The sequence below is a fragment of the Centruroides vittatus genome, unplaced genomic scaffold (assembly GCF_030686945.1).
Source record: "Centruroides vittatus isolate TY-2023 unplaced genomic scaffold, ASM3068694v2 contig_630, whole genome shotgun sequence".
In the NCBI taxonomy this organism is placed as follows: domain Eukaryota; kingdom Metazoa; phylum Arthropoda; class Arachnida; order Scorpiones; family Buthidae; genus Centruroides; species Centruroides vittatus.
Window position 1 is genome coordinate 1,489,783 of NW_027122387.1, and position 18,065 is coordinate 1,507,847.

Sequence of the window (18,065 nt, forward strand, 5' to 3'; positions counted from 1 at the left end):
TTCTCTGAGATATCTCTAATGTAATTGTGACCAGAGGGTCGGCACCTCTTTAGTGCCTTGTCAGGACTGACACCACTGTGTCTTCTAGAGTAGACACAGAAACCTTAATGGCCACAAATTCAAGATTTGCACGAACAGTCACAGGTGCAGGTGATCAGATTTGGTTGGAGGAGGGTTGAGAGAGAGATCGGAAGTGAATCACTCAGTTACAAGATTAACAACTAAAATAACCAATTTAATTCAACAAAAAGGAATACATAGCTTTATGTTATCGAATAACAGTTGAGAGAGAGAGAGAGAGTTTACAAGAAACCACAAATTGGTATATCTATCTTTAATGCACTTAATTATGCGGATTTTTGGGATCACTGACTTTTGGTCGGTCAGAGCAGTTGGGGAAGCATTACATTTTTTTTTTTTTTTTGATGGTGATTAGATATAATAATGAATAACTGGAGAACTGGATATAATAATCCAGGGAGTTTGAAGGTGTCAAAAACACAGAGTATGAAATCTTTGATGATGACGATACCTCTCCTCCTTTTTTCAGGGCACTTTTTTCAATGCACTAGCAAACTCTCGACGACCGCTTGTCCTTGAGTCACTGCTTTTTATACTCCAAATCATGTTACCCTTTTTTCACCAATCGTGAATTTTTTCTATTAGTTTCCAGTGACATATTTGATGAGTTCCCTAGGAATGGAAATGACTCCGGGGAGAGAGATGCAATCATCCTCTGGTAATAAAATTGAAAAAACTTTCGAAAGACAAAAAATGAATTTTACTTCCAAATTTCATCAAGACCGGTCTCTCACATAATTTATTAGCTTTAAGAATAGATACTTTATGAATGAAAGTTATTCATTAATTAAAGGAGACTACATAATCTTAGTTCCATCAAATAAAAAAAGATCCCAAAATTTTTTGATTCAATTAATTTTTATTATATATTCTTCTATCACCTCCTGGATATAGGAACTGAAGCATTATTGACATTATGGCATTGTTATATTTTGATCCATAGAAAGTTATCCCAAGATAAGCTTTCCCTTACTGTTTTAAATTTTTTTTCTCTTATTCAGTTTGATTATTATATTTTTCTTGCCATTATTTTTTCATTGTGACATTTTTAAGTAATAATAAAATTTTCCTTTCAAATTGTTGTTAAAACTCTGAATGTTAATATTTTTCAAATTAAAACACATAATTTTGAGTTTTATTCATAAACAGAATACTGAGGATTAAACAATAATAAATATAGAAATACATTAAAAAATATTGGAAAAAATTAGTAACTGTAGTTGAATAGTCACTTGATATCCAACAGATTTCAATATGAGAAAAAACAATATAAAATATATGGCTGAATAGCCAAGATTGAAAAGATATCTTCCTGTCACTCTGGAAGACCCAAGTATGAACCTTGGAATTTTTCAAGGGTGATCTATCTTGGTTATTAGATCCTGTCTCTCATCATCCATATACTCCCACACACAAGGCATAACACAAGACATAAGGCATTCAAAAGAAAATTATAATATATATATAATATATATATAATAATCTTATGTAAGGTTAACTTTCAATTTAAGATGAATTTGATATTATTTTAAGATTTCTATTAAAAACTATTAAATAACTTATAAATATATTTTAATATTATATTTTATATTATAAATATATTTTAAAATCTTTTTGCATTATTAATTAAATAAAAATTGACAACGAAAAGATATATGAGAAATAATTATTTATTTAATTTGGATATTGTATCATTAAATCACATGCTTTATAAATAAATTTAGGAAACAGTCTCATAAACAGACAACTAGTTGTTAAATAATAAAGTTTTTTTCTTTTTTGAAATGAAGACTGTTTAGTTATTATTTGATTATGTTTCTTGAAAAATATATATGTTATATTTGAATTATCATTATAAATTTACTTAATTTTAATACAGAAATTAATATTCTTACTATATTCTTTTCGTATTTAATAAAAAAATGGAAATAATATTGTTATTTTTAAATTAATACTATGGAACTCCAATATAATAAAATCTCAATATATATTTAATACATTTCCTTTAAAAATCCAAATAATTTTAAAAGAATTGTTTCAGCAAAATAATAATCTCTTAAAAATATAAATATTTGAATTTATCAAAATAATTTTTAATAAATAAAAAATATAATTATTAATTATAATATAAAACATACTGTAATAATTAGATATAATCCAATTCAATTCAGATGAAATTCATTTAAAGAATCAAATTTATTTTCATACATACATTACTTATATATTTTTATTACCATTAAATCCATTTTGTGAAAAATTTCAAATTAAAAAGAAAGTCAACATTTGATATTATCAAGGTTTGAAGTAACTGATGTTCTCAGTAAATTAATAATTACATAATGAAATTGGCTGGTGGCTGATAATTAGTTATAATTGATAATTTTTGTAATAAAATTTATAATTTTTAAAAAAATCATAGATATAAAATCAAAATTGCTTTAGATAGAAAACATATAAGAATCAAATATTTAAAAATAAATAGTTAAATTTAGCCTTTTTCAGGTTAAGGATGATGTCAAAATGGCTGCCTTCAATTTCTTATAGACATAGCTGACCAAAGATAATTTGACTTCAGTTTTAACAATCGATAGTGCATTACTTAGAGTTCCAGCAGGCCAAAAACATTCCAAATTATGAATTATCAATATTTTGGATTATCCGAATTCAATACTGTAGGAAACCTTGTGGAAAAAGACAGGTAATTACTTCAAATTAACACAAATTTTGAATTAAATGATACTCATATTTTCCAGATTAACTGATAACCAAAAGACTTTCAACAAATTGTTTTTGTTATTAAAAAAGTGATATTAAATTGGAGTTCCATTGTATATTTGAATGAAAATACAGGATTGTTGTATTTTCTGTTTTCAAAAAGTTATTGAAATATTTCAGTAAAAAGAAAGCAGTTCAATCATAGTCTAGAATATTTGTATATAATATTGATAAATAATTGTTATATTTTATTGTAAATTTTACAAAATAATAAATATTTGTATTTTCTTCTCCAGATAATGTAAGGAAATTTGTTTATATTTTTAGAAGATTGTCCTTACAATTTTAAATTATCATAAAATTTCATTTTTATTTGAAAAAAATTGTCAGTGTGCTAGATAGTGAGTTTCCAAAACTAAGACATTTCTTAAATATTTGTTTTAAATTCAATTCATTAGATTAATAATTGAAAATCTATACAAATTTAAAATATAATTAGAATTTTTAATGTGAAATTTTATTATGTTCTTATGTTATAAATTTTACTACAAATTATTTATAAATTTTCTTGTAATTTTTCAGAAATTAATAAGAATGAATATGCCTCTCTCAGATGAAGGAATGGTGAATTTTACTAGTACTTTATTTGCATTAATAAGAGAAAATTTAAGTATAAAAATGAGACCAGGTAAATAATTTATAATGTTATTATTTTTAATCTATTTATAATCAAAATAAAAATCTATTTTTGTGTTTTACTTCTATAATCTTTATTTTAATAAAAATATATTTCTACATTATATTTCCAAATGACAAGAGGACTTATTTTTTTTAATTTTTTCAGTATTGTAATAATACAAACCAATAATCATTTATAATGTTATCATTAATTCTTTCAAGACACTTAAATATTTATATGCAATGCTATTTAGGTGCACTTACTATTAATATCAATATTTAATGTTGTAGAATATTCTAAAAATTAACATTGGAATAAAAAGTACCGTATTTTATGGACTATAAGATGCACTTTTTTCTTCGAAAAATTGCCTCCAAAATTCAGGTGCGTCCTATACTCTGTAGTGTCTTATAGGTATTTTTTAAAAAAAATTGCTTAAACATTAAGGTGTGTCTTATAGTCTGCAGCGTCTTATAGTCTGTAAAATACGGTAAATACAAGGGCAGTTGAATTTATTTCAGTAATGGCAATGGAACTATGTGTTTTATAGTTCCAATTTATGTTTTTTTTTTCTATAGGTATTCCATTCCCTCTTCACATGCTGACATTTCCCTCATTATTTCAACAATACCTGCAAAATAGAAATTTTTTGAATGGTGCCAGAGCCAATGCATAACAAAATTTCTGATTTCAGGGTTCTGGGTGAATACCCTCTCTCCCAAAGTGTCATTGAAAGAGTCAAACAAATGATAATCATACAGTAACAGACTTGGACTTAGTTGGGTAATTCTGGATCACCCAGCCTAAAGTCCATTGATTACCTACACCAGTGGTTCTCAAAGCGGGTGCCGCGGCACCTTAGGGTGCCGCAAGTACGCCACAAGGGTGCCGCGAAATTTTTAAATAATTAAATTAAAATTACTTAAAATAATGGAATTAAAGTATTAAATTAAATAAATAATTAAAACAATTATAAAAAATGAATATTGGTTTTTTCTACTAATCTTGTTACATAGCCACTTGTCTCAATGACTTGGTAATTGGCGATATGTAAATACTATTAAAAAAAACGAACTAGTTACTAGTTGTCTGTTCTGTTCTTGTAGCGAGTAGAACTGCAATATAAATGCGTTGAATGCAGTAAGTAGTTGTTTTTATTATTGTTATATGTTCAGACAATAACGAGAAAGCATCATATACAAATATTTTTCTTCTTTACAACAAGAACAAATAAATTATTAACTTGTAATTAAATTTTATAATAAAATATTGAAGTTAATTATGTCGTTCAATATCATGAATAATTTTTTTCATTAAAAAAAGAAAACATGAAGATTCTAATGATCAAGAAGTGGTTACTGGTAGCAAAGCTAAGGAATCAATTAGCACTAGTAAATCATCAAAAATTCAGAGCTCATTTTATCACCAGATACCTTTATTATAATAACTTTTGTTTTGAATATTTTTGTGTTGTTTGGAAATAAACTTACTTACTTTAAAAAACTTTTATTTTTTTTCAAAGACTTTTCATCCTTCATATCTTTACTAACCGTAAAAAAGCAAATAATAATAATAATAACTCTCCTGTGGTCACCACCTGGTCGTGGTGGGAGAGCCCAGTAATTTTACTGATCCATAGGGCAATGCAGGCTGGAGCACAAGCTCCTGGTAGGGACACCCATGCCAGTAAGGTCTATGGGGAGAAATGAAGCTAAGAGTGACCACACACCCACATTCTGTGGAGATACGTATCATGGTAGTAACCAGATCTAAATGTGATACCGGCTTGGACGTCGCCCGGGTTAACAAGGTCCGCGTTCGTGAGTTAGGCAGAGGCTCACGTTCGAAAAATAGGCCACAGTCTCCCTTGGTTACCGGTGGCGAAAGCAGCACCGGCCCAAGCATGGCTACTGCAATGCCCTCAACAGATGTGAGGAACCAACCCAGCCTTGGTGTTTCTGTGGCAATGCATCCACAGACCACAAAGGCTGGAAAACCACGCCAACGGATGAAATGGACAGTAGAAATGAACGAGTTTATCATCCGTACTTATTACACGATCACAAAACTTGAAACAAACATGACAGCGTACAGACAACAACTACACCATAAATTCACACAACAATATCCTCACCTCACTGTCACTGAACAAAGGGTTGTTGATCAAAAAAGAACAATTATACACAACAACCTTATTCCACAAACAACACTTGAACTTATCAAACAACAGGTTGCTGATCAAATATATCAACAGACAGAAACATCTAACATTAATGAAGATCATGTAACCTGTCAGGATAATCCAGCAACAAGCATTGATAATAACACACATACAACAATTACCACTAATGATACTACAGACACTTCCTCGTCCATCACTGATAACATAGACATAGATTTAGTTAATATGCTCTCACTTATATTTCAGGAAACACTCACTAAATATACAGGCACAGATCCCACACAACGACCACAAATACCAAAAATCAACACGTCAAAGGAAGTAGGAAAAACACTAAATTATGTAAACACTCACTTACTACCACACTACATTCATTCAATTTCTACACTCGCAGACATTCATACATTAGTTTATGCTGGGGCAGTCACAGTAGTGACACACCATGGACTGAAAGTACAGTCACAGACAAATACACAGAAAACACAATACTATCACAAGCCTGCCTGGCAGAGAAGAATAGAAATACAAATAAATGACATTAGACAGCAATTAGGCAGGTTGACACAATACACTAAAAGCAACATAACACCCAAATTAAGGAAACAGCTCAAAAACATTTTCAAGAAAATAAAAACACACACAAAACATGAACATCACAACACACGCATCACAGAATACATTGATACACTAAAACAAAAACTTGCTGCCAAAGCACGTAGACTCAAACGATACAAAACATGTACACTACGAAAACAACAAAATAAATTATTTACAAACAATGAAAAACTCTTTTACAGACAAATTAATAACAAAGCAAACACTGATACACAGCACAGTGGCACACCAACAGAAGAAGAACTCACAACATATTGGTCTTCTCTTTGGTCCAGTGCTGTCACGCACAATGCTGATGCAGGCTGGATCGAGGAGGAGAACAGAAACTTGCACAACATACCAACTATGCCCTGTGCTGAAATAAACATACATGATTTCCAATACACTGTTAACAGAGCACACAACTGGAAGACACCTGGTGTAGACAACATTCACAATTTCTGGTACAAAAAGTTTACATCACTGCACCAGGAACTAGCTAAACATCTAACACACATCATCATCAATCCACAAGACATGCCAAATTTTCTTACTCAGGGCATCACCTACATGAAACCTAAAAACAACAATACCACAGACCCCACACAATACAGACCAATTACCTGTCTTCCAACACTCTACAAGTTATTGACATCCTGTATTGCAAACAAAATATACAAACATATTGAAGAACACGACATTCTAACAGAACAACAAAAAGGTTGCCGTAGAAATCACAGGGGATGCAAAGAACAGTTACTCATAGATTCAGTCATTCTACGGCAAGCACACAAACAACACAGAAACATACACATGGCATATATAGACTACAGAAAAGCATTCGACAGTGTTCCACACAGTTGGCTGCTACATATCCTACACATGTACAAAATACATCCATCACTCATTGCATTCTTTCAAAACACTATGCAGCACTGGAGAACAACACTACATCTCAGGGTTAGTAACACTTCCATACAAACAAACCAAATTTTTATTAGGCGAGGAATTTTTCAAGGAGATTTCTTGAGTCCTCTCTGGTTCTGCCTAGCCCTGAATCCATTATCTAACATGTTAAACAACACGCAATATGGTTACAATATCAGACATGAAAAAACAACACAGTATACACTGTCACATCTCATGTACATGGATGACATAAAACTTTATGCATCCACACAAAAACAACTTCATCAACTCCTACAAATCACACATTCATACACCAAGGACATACAAATGGAATTTGGCCTAGATAAATGCAAAACACTTCACATAGAAAAAGGAATCCTGAAGAAAGAATATTTTGCACTTGGAAATGGAGACATTATTGAATCCATGGAAGAGGGTGAGTTCTACAAGTATTTAGGATTCCAACAGGCCAAACTAACAGAACATGCACAAATAAAGCAAAGATTAATTAATGAATACCAAAGTAGGTTAAATGCTATTCTCAGAACACAGTTAAATGCAAAACACACAGTTAAAGCAATAAACACATATGTCATCCCAGTACTCACATATTCTTTTGGAGTTATACATTGGACTCACACAGATCTGAGCAACTCCAAAGGAAAACAAGAACAACACTTACTAAGCATAAACAACATCATCCTAAATCCGCCACAGAAAGATTGCCACGTCCGCCATCTTTACTTGGCCTGATTGACATAGATAACCTTCACTACAAACACATACAGTCACTGCGAGAGTTTTTTTACATAAAACAAGAAACATCACAATTACATAAAGCAGTAACTCTAGCAGACTCAAATAACACACCATTAAACTTACACTCACATATGGACACAACGCAACATATAAAAAGCATAGACACCATTAAGCAATCGTGGACTCGAAAGGCACTCCATGGCAGGCATCCTTATGATCTGGCCCAGGATTTTGTTGACAAAACTGCGTCAAACAGCTGGTTAGCTCGGGGATGCCTCTTTGGGGAGACGGAAGGATTCATGATCGCCATACGGGATCAGGTCATAAATACTAAAAACTACAGAAAACACATACTCAAAGATGCAACACTCACAAATGACACATGCAGAAAATGTCACATCATGCCAGAAACTATACAACACATCACCTCTGGTTGCAAGCTCTTGGCACAGACAGATTATTTACACAGACATAATCAAGTAGCAAATATAATACACAAAGAGCTTGCAAAGAAACACAAATTAGTAGACATCCACGAACCATACTACAAATACATTCCGCAGACAGTATTGGAAAACAACACGCACAAAATGTACTACGACAGAGCCATAATCACAGATAAAACAATTTACCACAACAGACCAGACATCACACTCATTGACAAACACAATAAAATCACATACATTATAGACATATCCATTCCAAACACACACAATATACAAAACGCATGCACTGAAAAAATTAGCAAGTACACAGAACTTGCCCAGGAAATAAGGCATCTGTGGAGGATGGATAGGGTGCTTATTGTACCTGTTGTTCTCTCTTCTACAGGTGTCATACCACACACACTGCACAAAAGCCTGGGCACATTACAATTGAATAGAAATTTGTACAGTACATCACACTACAGAAGGCCACTATATTGAATACATGTCACATTGTGAGAAAATTCTTGAATACAGACACACACACTGATACACTTTTTTAATTTCTGTTTTGGTTACTATGCCTTGACTTTGGTCCGGCATAGTACACAGCCACCGGTGTTAACCGAGTATATCTCACTTAACCCAACATAATAATAATAGGGGTGCCGTGAATTTTATTTAATAATTTCAGTGTGCCATCAGACAAAAAAGTTTGAGAAACACTGACCTACACCATCACAGGGCTATGCTCAACACTAGCCAAAAGACTTCTCTTTGATGGCACAGCATTATTGCAAAAATAATGGAAGAAGTATCATCATGTAGAGGGAAGTATCTAGAGAAGAAAGCATAAATTGGAACTATGTAATACATATTGTTCCATTGCAATTACTGAAATTTTGACAAATTGAACCTCCCTCATATAAAATATCTATTGTTAATGCTACACAACAAAATCCATAATATAGTATCAATAGGAAATAAACTGAAAAAATATATAACAAACTAATATTAATTTATGGATGTAAAACATAATTTGAAGAAGACATGTAATATGTCTTCTTCAAATTATAAAACTTAACAGAAAATAACTAAAAAGTTTAAATTTTATAGTCAAGAATACTTAAAACAATAAACTGTCATTTTAGGAATCTAGTTATTTACATTATACATAAACTTTAAAATGATGAAAGGTTATATTGTTCCATAACTCCAATTACTGGAGTTACAGAAATTTTATATAAAAATTATTATTATTATGTCATTTTTAGAAATGATTATTTAATACAGTGTTGCCCAAAATTTTCAATTGTCAGACCAAATTGAACACAAATATTTTGTATGTTTTATGTATACAAAAAAGTAGACCTGTTTTTGTCATCATTTACAATTTGTGTGTCAAATATGTTAGTGTGCTGGATTAACATGCCACAGGTTAGATTTGGCCCAGGGGCCATAGTTTTTACATCACTGGTTTAATTGAATAAAATACTGACGATAAATAGTTTAGAATTTATTTTAAAGTTAAAGGAAAAATTAGAAATTTAAAAATACAGTAGAGCAGTGTTTCTCAAACTTTTTGGACCGCGACCCCTCTTCTGCACTTAAAAATTTCAAAGGACCCCCGAAGAATGAGTATGTGTCGAAAAACATACCGGAGGGAGAGGGTTAGGCTCGTATTTAAATATTTATATTCTTTTTATTATTTATATGTGCAATTTATTTAAGTAGAAATTATTTTATATAGTTTTTATTTCTATTATTTCTAAACATGAATCCATAGTAAATTTATAAAATATTTGAAAAAAATTGATCTAGAATCAATTTTTCAGCGACCCCCCCCAATATTTTTCACGGCCCCCTTGGGGGTCGTGACCCCCACTTTGAGAATCACTGCAGTAGAGCATCGTTTATCCGAATCAATTGGGGACTGGGGTTGTTCAGATAACCGATTATGTATGAAAAAGTACATTAACCTATCTGATGTTGAAATTTTTCTCCGTTGCGTGTCGCTTCGTGTTGAATTTTCGTTGATTTTAAGCCTAACGAAACTTTTTATAATAATAATCGAGGCTATTGTATCATTAAAAATTATTTCTTTATTTTGTACAAGCAAAATAAATATATTGAAAAATATAAAAACAAAAAATTATACTTTAGAAGTTAATCTGGTATCAAAAACATTTGATTCAGCACAACACAGTCCGACTGGAATTCTTTCAGATAACTGGTTTTTGGATAAACGAACGCTTTACTGTACTTATAAAAACAGAAATCCTTTATCTATTTTCCACAAATCATATATAATAAGTGCTTAAGTTTATTAATATTTTTGAGATGATTATATTGCATAAATATAAATAAAACTTTTTCACTTCTTTTCTATTTCTTAATTTTATTAAAATTCTTTTGTGGAGACAATAAAATATACATATGTATCTCATTTTTCTATTTTTGAATATAAGAGAGCTTTGAAAGCCACGGATTATAATGTAAAATAATAATAATAATATAAAATGGAGAAAAAGATATTGATTTTATTCTTTTACTAATTCATTGATTTTAATAAAGCAATCCTATGCTTTCGAACTCAGTTAATATGGATGCATAAAATTCAACTTATTTAATACTGTTCAAAATCAAATAATAATCAATATTTTTAAAATAAAATTTCAGTTCATTGTAATACTTTTGAAATTAATTAATTTTTTATCAAGTCACATTAATTTTGATTCAGTTTGGTTCAAGTCTTTTTGATACACATGGTCTGTCTGGAAAGTTTGCAAACTTTTTATATTAAGCACCAACTGGTAATTGAATCTGAATGCAGCTTGCATAGCTCCCTAGAGGCAAGTTTTGTGTACTATCTGCCAGAAGCAGTTTGTTCTATCTTCATTTGTGTAAACATGTGTTGATTGATTTTTGTGACTTTTTTTTTGGTGATTTCAAGTGAGTGAAGAGCTTCTGGGACAGGCTAGGTCTGATGAAAATTTCATGAAAGATATCATTGCTGGGGATGAGATGTGGGTCAATGGGTATGATGTGGAAACAAAAAGTTAGTCATCAGAGTGGGTGGGAATTGTAGTGCCAAGGCACTATACTTTTATTATTATTATTATTTTTGGGCTTTTATCGTTACACGTGTCGTGTCGGGTTTTATTTTATTTTATTTACTTGTTTTGTGTAAAATTCCATTTTGTGTGTTGGAATCGGGTTTTTGGATGGGGGTTACTCGTCGTGGACGTGATTGGTCAGTGCCCTAGACCACGTGTCTTACGTCATGCCTAATGGCGAGTGTTATAAAAAGGCAAGAAACTTTCGTAGCCACTTACTTTTTTGTCTGATTCTGTCTACGAGGTGTTCGATGGCTAATCCAATCGAGGAATTCCGAACAACAAGGAAAGGGACTATCCGTGAGAGCTTATAAGGGATCGGCAGAATCCAACTGCATTGAAGGCAAGAATTCATTATATTACAAAGTGAGAAGTAACAAAGGTTAAGGAAGCAATAAGGAACTGACGTAAGAACTTATTTCCGATGCCACACGCGATTTTTATTATATATAGAAAACACATGTATAGTATGTATATCATTAGTTTGTAAGAAGTTTTTTTTTGTGTTGAGTCCTCCAATGATTCCTTTGTATATAAAATTATAATTATTGTCTATCATTAAATGTTTATTTTTTTGAATCTCGAATATTTTGTAAAGTCCTTATTTATCGTTTTGCTTATATTTACCCTCCGAGATCTCGCAGCAGACTCAGGTCTACTGGAGTTATTACAGAATCATCTTCACCACAACCCAAAAGGCACGACAAGTTTGGTCAAATGTGAAGGACTTGCTCACTGTTTTTTTTTACTCTGAAAGTATCAGTATACATAGTGAATAACATTTTCTATGACATGAAACTTCTTCCTCACTGCTTCAGGAATATAAGACCAATTGCTTGTAGAAAACAGCATCATGACAATGCACCCACCTGGACATCACTACTGATAACAGAATTTTTGGCCCAAGACCCCAATGCCACTTGTTCCCCAACCAGACTAAGCTCCAGCAGACTTATTTTTGTTTCCCAAATTAAAATTCACTCTCAAAAGTTGCCATTTTAAATCCATTTTGCCATTAAGGAAAATTTGCTAGTATAGCTGCACATCATCCCAAAATAAGCAGGAGAGGACTACTTTGAAGGCAACAAAACTGACTAGCTGCAAGATAAATACAAACAACTTCAATTTGCAAAGTTTGCAAACTTTCCAGACAGATCTCGTTAAAATTCAAAAAAATTGAACACAGAATTTCTGCTACATAATGTAAATAAATTTTTGAATTAGTCTTATCATGAACATTCCTCAATGTAAAAATTCAGTTAAATTGCTTTTTCTGGAGCAAGTATACACAAATCAGATGTACTGTACACAAACAAGTTTGTAATCTCTTCAGGAGTTTAATTCAATTGTCTTGTTTCTTTGTCTTCTAAAATTAAATAAAAAAAACTTTTATATCTCATGTAAGGATGAACAAAAAGTAAACAGAAGTTTCCTTATTTTGATTTTGTTCAGACTGATATAGTTAATTTTGTAAAAATTTGTCTTATCATTTAACTTTGAATTATTCCAATTTGTCATTCTTTAATCAAATTCCTAAAAATGAACATAAATCTTGAAATTGTTTGAGGACAGCATTTATGTTCTTTTGCTTCAGAAAAACAATTCCATTTTGATTTAAAAAATATAAAATAGTAATCTAAGTAAAGTTTTCTAATACTTTTTGATCTTACTCATGTTAAGAATATATAGAAATATATATATATATTTTAATTTGAAAAGAAATTGTTATATTGACAATAATAACATATTCATATTGAAGTTGAAGAGATGGACCAAGCTGATAGAGAATTGAAAGAAACAATCCAGCAGTTATGGCCACTTCAAGAGAAAAAAGTAATAGACAAATTAGTACCACCAATTGAAGGTATAAATTTTTAACGATATTATTACTTTTTATTAATAAAATAATTTACAAAATAATTTTTAAAACAGAGCTTAGATTGGGCAAAATGACAGTTGGAAAAGTCTATGCTGGTTTATTAATAATTGATAATTGGAAAACAACAAGATTTGGTCAATTAACTGGAGAGGAAGTTAATGTAAGAATTGGTTAATTAATAATAAGTAATTTATATGTGTAAATTTATTAAAATAATAATAATTTTTAAAGAATATATTTTTGTAATTAAATAACAATTGAAAGAATTTTAGGCTGTGAAGTTAGCATATCGAAGTGATCTTTAAATAGTAGATCCTAGAGATTAAAACACCACATTTACAACCTGAAATACAAAAAGTAAAAATCTGTCAATTGCATAATTTTACTTCTAATCAAAAATTAAAGTGTGATTACATTCAAGAATCTCATCTTTAAGAAATAATAATTTTGATAAACATTCATAAAAAATAATTTATCAGAACAATGAAGTATAAAATATGTTCAAAAAATTTTAGGATGTATTTTATATTGTTTTGTTTACAATCTGTTAAGTCATCAATAGAACCATGACATACACTAGAAAATAGTCAGACTGATTTTTTTAAAAATAAATAATATTACAGAATCCACTAAACAGAAGTAGAATGCCTACCTCTAATACCTAATTATTAACAGTAGTGAAAAATAGCCCAATTAATTACAGTGATTGTTTGGTTTATTCAAAGTAGAACAGACATTGTTTATAGAAACAACGATGAAGTAATCCTAATGTCTTTATTATTGTACACAATATAAAATAAATATAACAAAATAATAATTAATTAACTTACACAGTAAAAGTAATTCTGCAATTTTTGTGGTAAAAATTAAGATCAAAAATTAGTAAAAAAAAACTGTGTTAAACTTTTTATTTTAAGCCATAATTTATTTTGACAAAATAAAACTTAAATGCTTTGTTTTGAATGAATCATAATTCAATTTACCCAAGTTAATCTATAACATTGCAAGTAATTTCTATAGTTTTCAATCACTATGTAGTTACATAGAACATTAATATAAGCCTGACATAGAAGACCTCAATTTTTAGGGTTGTGTTGTTGGCTTATGCAATTTTAGTAATCTTTTTGTACTGTATATCTGAGAGAAAGAAATCTAAAGGGTTGCATTTTATAATACATTATGCTTCAAGGAAGGAGGCATTGGAATTGACAGAAACTTTATTAGTGCAAACACAATATTGTGATGTTAATGAATGATTAAAATATCATAGGAAAAAGACAATTTCCTGTGGAACTACAGTACAATTTAAATGCTCTTTAGTAGGACTTCATCCTGCCTGCATACATTGGTGAAACAGTTGGACATAGAGGCATACAGGTATCATTTGCTGTCCTACAACAGATGTGCCCACAGATGTTTCAATTGCCACTCCCAGATCCTTCACAGTCAAATGGAATGCCATCTGACTGTGATCACAAATACTCAATGAGCTATCCTCACTTCCTCAGCAGTTTACTTACAACTAAATTAAACACCAGAACACTTGCTGAGCTTACTCAATGAGCAACAAATCCGGCTAAAGAAGGCCAAATAACTGTAGCAATTTTTGAGAAATCCTAGTTCTGTGTAACAAAATATCATCTTGCTGGAAAATGGCTCTTTGAGACCTGCCATGAAAGACAATACATAAAGGCACAGGATTTCTTAAACATACTGCTATGCCATCAATGTCCATCATACAACTAATAGAGATGACTGAATATCATGAAATAGCTTCCCAGAACAGCAATGCCAGAAGTCCCCTGCTGGCATTGCAGTGTGTCATTCAACAGTAAACAGATGGGATTGAAACATTGAGTGATCCACTTGTTGGTTGTCCATTTCCAAACAGAACCAAAATTTATTGCTAATGATGATATGCTGCCAGTTTGTACAGTCCAACCGAATCTCACACCACAATCAAAAAGCTGACTAGATTAGAATTTCTTTATTATTTAATTAACTCCAAAATGTTTTTGATTTTGGTGTGCTAACAATTTGGCTATTAATGAGGCCTTATTATATTTTTCTCTTTTATCAATATAGCTAATCATAGGACATGAAGCTTTTTATAATAAGTAAAATAAAGTTAATGATATTGGAGTCCAATGATGGGATGCAAAGCAGTTGCCATGCTAGTCATCTGCAAATGGTATGGTAAAGGACAAACTTCTGTCCTTTCCCATACCATTGGTAGTCTTCCACCTGTCTGAATGGTGGACAGAGATAAAGATGTCAATGCATCTATCTGTTTTCTGTCTGATTCTGTTGTCTAATGAAATCAAGTTTACAAGAATTCTACTCAATATTTTTTTTTTCTCTTGATAGATTGTGATGCTAATCCTCTCATCTTTGCTATTTTAAATGAGAACAATTCTAAAGGAGATTCTCTTCTGAAGTACTTAGTGGACATTAACTTTGTTAAGTTAAATCAAAATAATATACCCACTTTTGTTACTTTCAAGATAGAAATTCTTGATTTAATTTTAGTTTCCATTGTTTTATGTCCTTGGATGATAGTTTTCTTGCAAATTTAAAAGAAAAAGTGTGTCTTTTCATAATTTATAAAAGATAAATTGATAGTTTCTTTCTGTCAACTTACATTATTATTTTATTTATTTATTTTTTTGCAGTTTGAGGTAATATCAGGTATCAAATAAATTGTTGACTTTGTATATAGAATATATTTAGAATATAGTTCATCAATATGCTGTTGCACATTGATGAACTATATTCTATTTGCTATCCTTCTCATTTAGTTCCTTAATGAAAAAGTGTGTTGAACTATCTGCAGTCTTACATTGAATTTTTTTAATTATGCCAAGCACACTGGTAAATGAGATATATATAAAATAATTTTGTATTGACTAAAACGATTTTAAGAAAAACTAAATGACAGATGAACTGAAACACTGCTAAATATACAGTTACACTTTGCAATAAAATAATAGGGTTTATATAAGAATAAAATTTTCTTGTATGTATATTAATGCTTAAAATAATTCAAAAATTATATATAGAGGTTTATATTAAAATTTTTTATTTTAGGAGAAGACGCCGCCTGAATCTCCGGCAGATTCTACGGTAGTATTCATTTTATATTTCCTTTAAAAGTTTCTCGTTTTCTAATCTTATGTTATATTAGTGAAATTAATATTTTATAATTTTAAATATTTTTTAATTTACTGATTAAATTATAAATTAACTTAATTAACATTATGAACTTTAACACTTAAAAACTGTGAATATGAAATTTCTAAGGCTGCATTCATACTCTTGACAAAAACAACCAAAATTTCTGTATTCTTATCATTTGCCTGTAGCTGTAAAGTATTTAAACCAATTGTTTTCTTTGTATTTTCATCACAGTCGTTTGTTGCATGAATATTGGCCAAGATTCAACATGTTATCTCCATTACAGCATCAGTCAATCAACACAAACATTTTACAGTTTACCATAATGCATAACAACATGAAGGAAAGATTAACAAACATCAAAAAAAATATTATCTTACTAAAGATTAATAACATTGATAACATGCCAAATCTTCCACACGATGGCATGCCAACAGAAAAACAGCTCAAAAACTATTGGTCTGCTCTTTGATCCAAAACAGCAGCACATAAAGATGAAACAAGATGGATCAAAAAAAAAAAAGAACAAAACAAGCACAATATACAATTATGCTCTGTGTTAAAATAAACATACATGACATCCAAAATGCTGTATGAACAACAAATAGCTGGAAGAGATACAGACAACATTCACAATTTCTGGTGCAAAAGTTTATATCTCTGTACCAGGAATTAGTCATCAACTGCAGTTAAATCTAGGAAGCCACAACTAAATGTTTACAAAAGCAAATTAAGCATTAAGCATTACTTTTCATTAAGCATTACTTATTCATTAAGCATTAAGCATTACTTTTCAAAGCAAATTAAGATTTGCTCTTAAAGGTTGCTTTAAAAGCAAATCTTAATTTGCTTTTAAAGCAACCTTTGAAAGCAAATCTTAATTTGCTTTGAAAAGTAGACAATTTTGGAAATTTAAGAGACTTAACAAGGGAACTAAGCTGCATTCCAAAAAGGACCTTTTGTGAGGACATACACAAATTACTAGAACATGAAAAATTTTGTATAGATCTCAGAGGAGTGTTATTTTGAAGACTTATACTAAATTGAATTATTTCTGCCAAAAGCCTTTTTTATAAATTCAGTCCCCAAACATAATAGACATACCTTGTATATGCTATATATAAGGCATTAGGCCTTAAAAACAACACGTGCATCATATCACAAAAAGCTATAGTGAACATGTATCACATAGTGTATGTAATTTTATTTAAGAATTTTTTGACTAACAGCACATAAACAATTGCTTTTTTAACTGCTATGCCACACTTGATACTGGTGCTTAGTCCACCAGATCAACCAAGTAGGATAGAATCCACTAACAACAACAATAATAATAATAGAAAAATAATTCTTTGAATAATATTATTATGTTTCATAAACTAGTTTTTTGCATTCATTGACAACAGCAGAAATATTTTTGTTTATTAAACATTTAACTGACTGGGCAGTTGTATTTAGGATTGAACATTAATGGAATGGAATATGGAATAAGTAATATATTTGGTTTTGAATTAAAAATATAAAATGGAAGTTTCATTTAAGTATTAGAATG

General features: G+C 30.4%; 1 protein-coding gene across 1 annotated transcript in view; it reads left to right on the forward strand.

The window, feature by feature from the left end:
* Positions 1 to 18,065, forward strand: part of LOC136979676 (voltage-dependent calcium channel type A subunit alpha-1-like) — a 445,853-nt gene that overhangs the window by 393,137 nt on the left and 34,651 nt on the right. The window contains exons 39-42 of the mRNA XM_067275717.1: positions 3,379 to 3,484; positions 13,220 to 13,324; positions 13,393 to 13,499; positions 16,427 to 16,462. Of these exons, the coding sequence (XP_067131818.1) occupies positions 3,379 to 3,484; positions 13,220 to 13,324; positions 13,393 to 13,499; positions 16,427 to 16,462 (354 nt within the window). The remainder of the gene's footprint in view (positions 1 to 3,378; positions 3,485 to 13,219; positions 13,325 to 13,392; positions 13,500 to 16,426; positions 16,463 to 18,065) is intronic.